At 35.7% G+C, this 12,101-nt stretch overlaps 1 protein-coding gene across 4 annotated transcripts in view; it reads right to left on the reverse strand.

Annotated features, from left to right (window-relative positions):
- MARK3 (microtubule affinity regulating kinase 3) overlaps window positions 1-12,101 on the reverse strand; it is an 89,691-nt gene that overhangs the window by 8,411 nt on the left and 69,179 nt on the right. For 3 of the 4 annotated variants that reach the window (XM_088149793.1, XM_088149791.1, XM_088149792.1), the window contains 3 exons: window positions 8,234-8,337; window positions 3,953-4,210; window positions 786-812 (listed from right to left, as the gene is read on the reverse strand). In XM_088149793.1, the coding sequence (XP_088005919.1) occupies window positions 786-812; window positions 3,953-4,210; window positions 8,234-8,337 (389 nt within the window). The remainder of the gene's footprint in view (window positions 1-785; window positions 813-3,952; window positions 4,211-8,233; window positions 8,338-12,101) is intronic. The other variant, XM_088149794.1, reaches the window with a different exon arrangement.

A 12,101-nucleotide genomic window follows, 5' to 3' on the forward strand; every position in this document is an offset into this window, starting at 1 on the left:
TTACAATTTATTTATTTATTTCATTCTAATAAAAAACAAAGAAAATGTAATCATGATATTGTGCAGATGAGTTTCAACGGCCAGTTCTTAAACTTGCAGAACATTCAGACAAGCTCCAACAAGCTCTAATACCCTTGCTGGCTGCAAACTGACAAGAGAGAAGTAGGAAGCAATAGTCCTGTTTTTCCTTCTTTTCTAATTTACGTATTTGTCAATATCAAGTAAGCAGCAGAAATACCACCTTCCATTTTTAATCAACACATACACACACACACACACCTGCTGAAAATCCTTGAGATACTTAAAAGTGTCACTATCAATATTAATAGTTTATGTGCAAATTTAAAAATAGCTTCCAAATGTATTATTAGCGGAAATTTACAGAGTTCTGAAACTAAAATGTGAATGATAAAGTGAGTACTGAGTTACTTACCTGTTACTTGTATATTACTCGTTTAAATCAGTATCACCAAACATCACTCTCCAATCACAAGCATGCTAAGTGTATTAGTATAAAGAATAAAATTATTTTGGGTACTATTGAAGTAAGTAAAGCGCACAAGGCATGCTTTGCATATCATTACTCAGGTGTCAAAGATCCACAGGGATTATCATTAGTTAATAAAGGGTTTTTTAAATTTATTTTCTTGGGTTCATGAAAAGTATTTAGTTCTCAGCAGAAGGTTTAGTGTGGTTTCATTTTTTAAAAAGAAAAATCAAGGCTAGAAAGCCAAATTCAGTGTTAATTGCAAGAGCTGGTTCTTAAAATACGAATAAAATCCTACCTTTTGATAAACCTGAATGACATGTTTCTAAAAGAAATTAAAGCCAAAATAATAATTAACAAATGGGTTATAATGAAATAAACTGAAAATCTATTCATCATGTGAGACAGAATGATAAAACTAGCTGAATGAAATATGGAAACAATTCAGATTCATTAATCAAATTTAAAAAGTTATTGAAATGGATGGCCTTTCAGTGTTAAAAGAAATTCAACTTTTTTTTTTCTGTGTGCTCCTAGTACTTATCAATAGTTGATCTAGCACCTCTTCTGAATAGCAGGAAATCATGTCACTTCTGCTTTCTATATTTTACAATCAACCAAAGATCAAGTTAAATTAGAACAGTGTATACATTTGGATTACTGTAGACAGTATGCATATTTCTAGTTCTTTAAGTTCTGGAAGAGAGTATGAAAATGAAGGATATCAGCCCTCAGGCAGGTAGAAGATGACTTGCTTCACCAACACACAAATGCTTTGATTCCCTTCACAATGTTTTACCAGAATAGAAGACATTGAAGAAGAAAAAGGTCACCAAAAGCTGAATGGAGAAAATTTTGACAAGTAGGGCAGGAACATTTCTGCCAGGTTTTCTGTGAATTTTTTCTACATCCCCTGACCCTGAGAGAAATATTTGGGGAGTGGGAGTAGTCACGTGATTTAAAGACAAGGGGTGATCAAATCATTTCTGCCTGCTTCTCCTTATAAGTGAACATCTATATCTAAACCGGTATATTTTAAAGCACTGGGGACTTGGAAAAAAGAAGGATGTATCTTCCCAGTTTATTTCCTCATTATATGACCTAAATCTACTACTTTTTTTCTATTTTTCAAGGACAGAATCACAAATATTTCAAATAAGATAAACACCCATCTTTTTTTTAATGCTTTAAATGCCTAAACAACATTGTTGTAGGTTATAAATACATAGACAAAAAATGATGGTTTGGGGAAATATGTATGAATTATTCCAAGCATAAAACTACTACATTTTGGAGTGAAAGTTAAATGTTTGGTCAGCTGTTATACATAGCTCTGATCAGTTGCAGAAATAATGCACATATTACATCTTTGGTAACATGATATGAAAAGTGCTACTTTCTGAATGTACATGTTTTAGGAATCAACTCTGAACACTGCAACATATATGTACATTATAAACAAGTTTCTACAAATATGATCAACTATTCAAAAGGACTTTGCTTACAAAGTATGCCAGTAAATTAGAGAACTATTTATGTATGATTCAAGAGTGTAGATGTGGATTGAAATATTGTACAGATAGGCAAATACCATGCACACTTCAGGTTGTTTACAGACATTCTTTGAAAAATTCAGATATAATGGGAACTCACATTGTAAGCATTTGATCATTTTAGACTAGGGATGTACAATGTTTGGCTGCTCAGGAACAAAACATTCCATTCCCAAATTGCTGAATTTTGCACATCCCTGTTTTGGACTAAAATGACTTCTAAAAAGTAAAACCTCTGGTATTCAGTGAAAGAATTGAAAACAACTAAATGGCCCTAAAGATCATCCATAGGACTCTAGCTTTTGTTACAGCACTCCACATCCAAGTTCTCTGCTACCAGATGGATAGGATTTTTTACACAGGACCTCCCCTTTTTCATCAGTCATAAGATTTGCATTGGCAAATGTGTGCAGTACAGACAAGGATTAATATTGCATGAGTGGTTTAAACACCTGGCAGGCATAACTAAAATAGTCTGAGCAATGGTGGTACAGTAAAACAGAAAAGAGCTGCATGTTTGGAGATTTCCAATGAAAAAAACCAAGGAGTTCAGTTAATCAATATATATATGAACTACTGCAGACATCCACATTTTCAGTGCTTTTTCTGGTTTTGAGTCCCTTTTTACAGAGATGTTGAAGATAGAACCTGGTATCTTCTCCTTGAAAAACTTATCATCTACAAGTGAGGAATGGACTTCACCCATTTGCTTAATTAGCTGCAAACTGGAATCTCTGTAACGTGGGAGTTTTAGATGTGCAGCTCCCAGTAATCAATGTTGTCCAAAGCAAAGATAAATGCCCATGAGAACAATACTGTTCCTGACATATCTTGTAAAATCTGCAACTGTAACTTTAATTATGTGAATGTAGACAAAAAGGTATAAAAGTTGTTGTTTGGAACTTTTACATTCTCAGATTTTCATTTTGAAACAATAGCACCTATACTGTCCATCTGCCTCTGTCTCTACAAGTCTAAAGCACTGAACATTAACATGGTCTCTAAAGCTAATACTTTGTATCCTGTATGTGGCACATTTTGAGAAAACTTCTTATAAAGAAATCACATTTTCTTGTGATATGCTACAGAGCTGAATCACAATAAAGTGAAACTACTAAGTAGTTAAACTGCAAAGAGGCAATATTCTAGAAATGCTGGCCGGAACAAGAGTCTGATTATAAGATTTCCTAAGTTAAAACTTGGCATAGCATTTCTCCCCTGCCTGTCTGCCCCCCAATCCTCCCAGTGGATTCATTCCCTTCAGCCAACACCAATATCCCCGCTTGGCATATCCCCCTGGCCTGCCATCCCCCAGTCTTCCCAGCACTTTCTCCTGCCTCTCTTCAGTTACCAGTGTTCTTAATTTTTTGTTCTTCTCCACTCTAAACACTTCCGCCCTAAACAACTGTTGCCTTTGTGCATGGACCAAAGTATCTGAAATGGGCAAGTTTCCATTCAATCACAAACCTCCTGAATCCAACTGATCTAGGCATGGAACATTTTCTACACTCCTATTCATTAAAATACTTTGCATTACAGCATGTTCTACACCATATTTCACACTTTTTAAAAAATGGGTTATTTTAACTGACTTCTGCAAACTCCTACTGAACAGTTTTTGAGGTTAACTCCACAACTACAATCCTCTTTGCAGGATGAAAACCTACTGTATTACCCATTTTAGGGAAACATTTGTTTGAGAGAAAAAGGCAGGCTGCTATTACAGAGTAATGCTCCTGAACTTGATATATAATTTGCATACTTTTATGGCCAATATTTAACTTTTAAAAATAGTTACAGAAAAAAGTCACTGATACATAAAAACCCAACACGTATATAGGTGTAATTCTTCAATACTGAGCATTCCCGTGGTGGTCATAACTTAGTTTGTGATTCTTTAAAAAATACGTACCTTCTAGTCAGCTTTGAAGTCAATTTACTGAACAAGTTAGTGGAGCCCCTACTTCGTGTCTGTGAAAGTGGTGTTGCTTCATGAGATAAACTAGGTGATGCAGGGGGTCCATTATACGTGGCAGTGCGCCTCTCTCTAAGCTGACCGTGGAAAGTACTACGACTGGCAGTTCCTCTTGGGAATCGGATACGATCAGGTGTTGTTGCACTGCTGATGCTATGAGTTGAAGCAACTGGTGTCCTTTGATCAGGAATGGTGCTAGAATAAAATCACAGGGGTCTTAAACATTTCAACTGTAGAAACTCAACTGCTTACAAAGCTGGGTTTATAAACAGCATAATATAGGAGAAAAAGATTTGTACTTATAATATAGGAAAAGCATTATTTTTGTAGATAGATATATAAGTTTTACAACACAAAAAATATATTAGAAAACAAAATGGGAATTCAAAATCTGTATTTAGAAGGGAAAAAAGGCTTTGTATAGATTTTAAGGCTAAAAAAAGAATGCAAAGAAGTATTAAATGCAACTTCCTTCTTAAAATACTGATTTTCAAAATATTTTGCAGAAGAAAAATATATTAAAGACACTTTAATTTAAAATGTTGATTCTAGTATTTTCCCAAAGCTGATTATAATAGAAGGCAAGGTTGAAAGGATTTTTGGAAGTATTAAAGGAATACAGAATACTTAAAATATTGATTAAGAAAGGATTATTCCACAAGGCAATTGTAAAAAGGACAAGGGTGGAGGAGAGAAAATGGATGCCAATTAGTTTGATATTAATGTAAGCATTTAGTATATATCCCTGAAGTTATCTGTACCATTCTTTACTGGAGGGAAAACTATTTTCACATGCCAACAATGACAATGACTTCTGATGTCATAGCCAAACATCAGGATATGTATTGGGGTGAGCTGCATAAATGAGCATTTCAGGCAGCTCCCGAGAGAGCTGGATTCAGTCACAGGCAGAAAGAATACAAGGAACCAGTGATAAACATGCAAGCTACTGGGTTGCAAAAAGCAAGCAAAACAAAAACACCCTCCCCCAAAATATCCTACATTTTGGCCACAGGTTCATTCATAATCACTTACCAAGGCTTAACAGACCACAAGGGGGGTTTGACTTACTTGCTAGACATAACCCTTTTACTTCTTTATCCTGAGCTGGACCACTGGGTTATATAGCTTGGTATTAGGAATGTGCAAACAATTAAAAAAATGGTTTTCTTCCATGCACAGAACATGCATATTGAAGTCTGGCAAGACCATTCAGTGGAGGTTAAGGTTTTTACAGGGCAAGAAGGGCAAATCTCTGCATCTCACCCCTCTTCCCCCCTCCTCCTCCACATGATTTGGGATCCTGCCCCTCCTCATTCTTCCTGCTTCTTCCCTTCCCTTAGCCACGCACTGCCATTGCTGTCACTGCACTTTATTCCAGTGCTACTAGCGGAGCAACCTTCCCATGTTTCTTTCCCCCTTACTCTGCTTAGCTGTGTTCCACTACGCGTGCCCTTCCCTCTGGCTGCTGCCTTACATTGCTTCCAATTACCCTTTCTTCCTCCCACACTCCTCACCTTGGAACACCTCTGCCCAGAACATACATTTTCCAGACCTGTGTTGGAACCAAATATGCACATTATTGGACTGTGCCTGGCCAAAAAGTTCATTTTTGTTTCAGCATGGAGCACCCAAAACTGGTTGTTCCAGCTACTATTTTGCACATCTCTATTTATTATCCATTTGACCAACAGAAACTTTTCAAATTCTCAAAGGTCAGCCCTAGCAGAACACTTTAATCAAAGATGTGAGGAAGTGAACTGGGAAGCTTATGCATACCAAGAGACCACCTGCCTCTGAGATATAGGTGGTTCTTGCTTAGCAACTACTCATTCAGCAACCAAAGATACAATGGCACTGAATGAGGAGACTTACAACAGGTCCTTGTAGTTGCAGCTGTTGCAGCATCCCTGCAATCACATGATCGCAATTTGGGTACTTGGCAACCGGCTCGCAATTACAATGGTCACAGCATCCCGTGGTCATGTGACTGCCATTTGTGACCTTCACTACTGGCTTCTGATAAGCAAAGTCAATGAGGAAGCAGGCAGGAGGTCATAAATAGTGATCACATGATGTTGTGCTTAACAACTGAGAGGGATTCGCTTAACGTAAGTCAGCGTAATCATGAGACACCACGCTTTACGACTGTGTTGCTTAGAGACAGAGTTGCCATCCTAACTACTGTTGTTAAGCAAGGACTACCTGTATATTCTTTTCGTTCTCTAAATTTTAAAAAATATGAGACTTGGGCTTTTTAGTCTTCATTTGTCCTTTCCTTCAGTGTAACCACAATAGCATAACAGGCTTTTGCTGTCTTTTTCAATTATGTGGTTAGTACTGCTAATGTGGCGGCAGCACTAACTATGATTTACTGAAACATGTCAGAATCATGCATAAGCCTGAGACTCATACATATAGCACTAAATGACAATCCGCTATTAGCGAATGCAGACTCACCTTCTGACAAATGAGTCAGCTATTATGGTTACTAAAAAAGTCCCCCAGCTAAACATTAAAATTCACTAATTAAACTGTAAGCTCTCTGATAATGTGAAGTATGTTTAAACTGGAATTTTGTGTAAATGCTACACTACTATCAATCAACCCAACAATATACCTTGCCCTCATTCCTGCATTTGTCTGTTTGTATTCAAGTTGTGCCTATGAATTCTGCAATATTCTTGTTAATTTTCTACTTTTTTTCTGTTTTTGAGTTTGGATACTCTGCTAAGTAGTATCTTTTCTTTGAAGTGCTGTTACGAGTTCAAATCCTTTTCAATGAATTGGTACTTCAAATGTACTTTAATATTTTACATACCAAATTTACAAAGATCACCCTATCAATGGCATATTAATCAAGAGCCATATATAATTAGACAGAGGGCTGTTGAAAGAAACAACTTACCTAACATTCCTACTGAATTCCTCTTGAGCAAAAATTTCAAGGTTTCTTATCCATTCTAATATTTTAACTAAATGTCCTACACCTGCCTTCTCTACTCAATTATTTACATACTGTTAATTTTTATTATTTATATCCCATCTACCTCTATTAGGTAGCAGGACATAGCTAAAAGGCAGCAGATTTTTCTGGTATTACCACCAGAAAAGAAAGTATTTGAAAGTCTTTTAAATACTGAGCAGGCTTACTATCAATGTGCAGCAAAATAACACAATTTATTTCCTCTTTGCATAATCAACAATATTAGGCAAAAAAGATCTATCCTGCCACTCCAAAAACACACATTTACATAACCTTTTATTTATATTCTCTGCTTTAAAAAAAAATACACACATAAAAATTCCCAAAAGATGTGCAAACATTACACATTTTGTAATCCAAAAGATGGATTAAACATTACAAGAAGAGATGTTAGATAAATAAAAGACCTCCCCCTATCTTCTTCCTCCTGCAGTCTCCCTTAAATAAGCTCTGTAAAGTGTAGGGTCCTCTGGACAAGATGCTAAAAGGGGGGGGGGATTACTTTCTGCCCATTTTTATATTCTGTTTTACTTTAGAACTTAAGAGCCAATCACATGCATATTAAAAATGTTTAGTTAAGTCCTAAAATTAGGTAGAAATAAAAAAATGATATTTGTTACGGCAAAAAACAGCCATGTCGTATAGAAATCCTGGTATTGTATACTGATATGTAATAGAATGTGAATGCACATAGGTGTCAATAGAAAAAATTTATTTGTATGTTTTGAAAGTCTAGAAGAGACTGAAAACAAATATAAATTTATTGTGGGGTATAATATGCACCTTAGTCTTCAGAGGCAGACTTTTTTTTTTACAGTTATATTTAACTGTCTTACAACAATAATTCTTTTAATATATGTACAGTAATAAGATGTGTTATTTTATTTTCAAAGTTGATAAATCAGGATACGCCAAAGTATGTAATTGCAAAATTAAGTAATTCAGCTATTGATTAATTTTGTGCAAAACTCCATTCCAAGCATGAAACATTCTGGTGTTCCCAATAATATTCTGTTTTTCCCTTGGAATATGCCAGTCTGGCAGATTCCAGGAAAAAAACAGAACATTCTGGGAAACACCAGAACTTTCCATGCCCAGGACGCAGAATTTTGCACATCCCTGTTTTGCTTGCTTTTTTCATGCTTCACTATAAAACACCCCTCTACATATATGCTTTCAATAATAAAGAAATCCTGAAATAGGTATCTAAGCCTCCTTTCAGAAACTCTTACCTGCTTTCCTTGCCATTTTGAATTACTGAGTGTCTGTCTGCGGTTGTTCGTTCACTACAAACATAAGTGTTTCGTCGTGTCATGGCTCCAGGTGTAGTGTTGCTCTAGAGAAAAGAAAATGCACATTTACACTAATTTCCTAAGGAAGGGATCATAGCAGAATCTTAGTATAAAATAATTTGATTATGTTTAAGATGCAACTTAGATTAAAACACAAATCTAACATGTACTTGTAACAGCTGCAAAGAAAGCATAGTTAATGGAAAAGTAGGTTAAAAACAGAAAAGGTATAGGCAGAAGTGTTGGACAATGCATGATGAAATACTGATACAAACATAAACACATAGACAAAGAAAAAATAAGCACAAGCCTGTTTAAAAAATTTCATTTGGGGGCAATAGCACAAAAACAAAAGTTATTTTGCCTCTTTCTTTCCAGAGAAACAATGCGGAGATATGTCCAAGTCAGTGAACAGTTTTCCATGAATGAGCGTGGAATTATTAGATAACAAGCTGTTTAAAAAGAGATATGCAGCAAATAGCAAATAGCAAAAAAAAATAAAAATTGATGCCTTTGAACTGTGGTGCTGGAGAAGACTCTTGAGAGTCCCCTGGACTGCTAGGAGGTCAAACCAGTCAATCTTAAAGGAAATCAACCCTGATTGCTCATTGGAAGGATCGATAATGAAGCTCAAGCTCAGATATTTTGGTCACCTAATGCGAAGAGAGATCTCTTTGGAGAAGACCCTGATGCTGGGAAAGATTGAAGGCAAAAGGAGAAGAGGACGGCAGAGGATGAGATGGTTAGATAGCATCACTGAAGCAATGAGCATGAAACTGAGCAAACTCAGGGAGGCAGTGAAGGACAGGAAGGCCTGGCGCAATATGGTTCATGGGGTCACGAAGAGTCGGACACGACTTAACGACTAAACAACAACAACAATGCAGCAAACAGACAAGGCTTCCTGTCAGGAAAAACATGCACCCATTGTGACTAAAGAAGAAACAATAAAATCTGGAAAGTTTTGATCTTTTCCCCTCTGAATAATGCAACTAATCAAGAATGTGGACCAGAAATGCAACAAGCATTCCATTATGATTCCCTTTATCTGCTTCAAATTTCAAGAAATTATGACAAGAAAAGTTCTTAAGTCACAAATGAAATAGTTTTGCAATGGCTGTTTTCACTAGATTTGCTTAACCTATATACTAATTAAATGTCTTAGATACAATCTATGGTACGACTTTTAATAGATTACAGAAACTACAATTTCCATTTAACTGTGGGAGATTTTTCTGAACATTATTGTTGAGACAAGGGAATACAGCACATTGGAAGTACAAGATAGCATACTGAAAGCAGCTACCTGGAGTCATTTTTATGAGATGGGTGACTATATAAGTGGAATAAAATAAATTTAAAAACAGAATTTATTTAAATAAGGAAAAACTTCATGACACTAAGATCTATAAAACAATCTATTTATGGACTTCCTGAGTTCTCCATCTCTGGAGGTTTTTAAGAAGTTGGACTACATGATCCTCATGGTCTCTTCCAACTCCTTAATTCTATGATTCCATAGTAGGCATGAATAAGCTAAGCAGTACAAAAATGACACAGTACTCAATATCTTGTATTATTGTATTATTTGAGCAGTGTTACTGATTGGAATGAAAAATCTAAAGACAGTTTAGAGCTGGACAAAGATGGAGAGATATATCTTTGGAAGAATAAAATCAGGGATTGTAACAGGCAGCTATTCTATATGGAACTCTGGAGAAAACATGCTAATTTAATGGATTCTATTTATTTTTAATATTTTTATACAGCCTTTCTATCAAAGTCACTAAGATAGATAACAAAAGAAAATGCCATGTCCCCCAAACAAAAACAAACAAACAAAAAACACAAGTGTAATAGTACCAGAAAACATTAAGTACATTTTAAATGTACAGGTTAAAAAGACGGGTCTTAACCCCCATTTAAAAACCCAGAGTGGATGTTATAAATAACATTTTGTTTTGTTTGTTTTGTTGCAGTATTAGGGAAATATGATAATGTTATTGTGTACTTTTCAGCATTTTCAAGAATAACCTCAAGTAAAGCCAAGGTGAAGTAATCTAAATGCAGTGCAACCAAAGAATGGATAACTTTTGGCAAATCAGAGCTTTTCAGGAAAGAGTAACTGACACACGCTAAATGAGCTTGAACTCTTAGCAAATACTATTTAATAGTTATAACGGAGACCTGATAGCATGGCACTCATGATTGGAATATGGCAACTGAAGAGCATAAAGTGTTCAAAAAGACCAAAAACAATGGAATGGGAGGAGGACTTGCTCTTTATGTTAAAAGTACCCACTCTTGCTCAGAAATCCAAGTAAATTATCCTGGTGATACTGTAGAGAGTATCTGGATTAAAATAAATGGAGGAATGAACAAAAGCAATATTGTTGTGTCTACTATCTGTTCAATCAGGGAGAGAATTTAGAGAGAGTAGATGCATATAGTAAAGATGTTTTGTTTTCTTAATTACCCTAACCTCTGTTGGAAGATAAAGTCTATAAAGCATGATTCTTTCAGGAATTCTTGATTGATCTTGCTGACAACTTTCTCTTTCAGACGATGGAAGAAACTATAAGAAACTACCTCTGACTGGGTGTTAGCTGATAGGAAAATTTTCATTGTGTAACAAGAATAGCAGGAACACCAAGGAAAAATGACCATGCTAATCCTGTAGTTATTGATTTTAAGGTATATTCAAGTTGAATCATACTTGAATCTTGTAATTCGAAACAATGGATTTTAATAAAAGGAATTATTCAAATATGTTCCAAATAAAAAAGAATCATTGTATTGCTGCTCACTGAAAATGGTAACATATTAAGAATAACAAAGAAAAGGCAGAGCTACTCAACCCTTATTTTGGCTTGGTTTCTTCAAACAAAATGGCATGCAATTCACCAGGAGTGAAGTTTGAGAATGGCAAAAATACACATATGGATATATATTTACTTCAAATGAGTTTAAATCTACAGGATCAGATTCACTGCATCTCAGAGTATTATGGAAATTTGCTGATGGTCAGACTGATTATGTTTGAGAAAGCATGGAGAACTGGGGAAAAAGAACAACCTAGAGAAATACGGATTATTTTGTGAGGACATGACTGGGATGCCTTCACTGTCATGTCCTCCAGATCAGGGTTCCTCAACCTTGGCGAGTTGAAGATGTGTGGCCTTCAACTCCCAGAATTCTGGAGTTGAAGTCCACACATCTTCAAGTCGCCAAGGTTGAGGAACCCTGCTCCAAATGATACCAAACTCTGCATTTTCTTTCTCCATTTCTATTTCATTTACCTCTGGTCCCTGTTAAATCAGAAAGCTTACCTGGCTCTAAAGCATTACCAGAGCCATCTTCGCTTTCCACAGATCAAAGTTTCAACAAACGAGGCAGGTATTCTCCAACTGTATTTGGAAAACTAAATCTATCATATGTCTGAAATGGGTCAATGTCTACTTCCCTTATAGAACTCCATACCAGTAGCCAGTCCAAAAATAATTATAAACATTCAGTGTTAGTACCATGAAAATGACTTGGTTCACCCTAAGCTCAAAGGTTGAGTCAGAAGGAAAAAACTAATCAACAGACTTTCACAAGCATATCCATATCCACAATCTGTGGTGAGAGAGTTTCAAGATTAATAGGCTACTAAGCTAATTTATAGTATAATGATTATAGCACAGAATTTAAAAGGCCTGAGGTATCCACTTTTCTTACTGATAAACTTAAAAAAAAATTACATGTTTTGCCCCAAACTGCTCCTAATACATAGTATTGGTTGAAGAGTAAGATACTCTTATAATTT

This window comes from Python bivittatus, unplaced genomic scaffold, assembly GCF_059951505.1.
Source record: "Python bivittatus isolate LINGU-HERP-01145 unplaced genomic scaffold, Pbiv_v1 ctg000580_np1212, whole genome shotgun sequence".
Lineage (NCBI taxonomy): Eukaryota > Metazoa > Chordata > Lepidosauria > Squamata > Pythonidae > Python > Python bivittatus.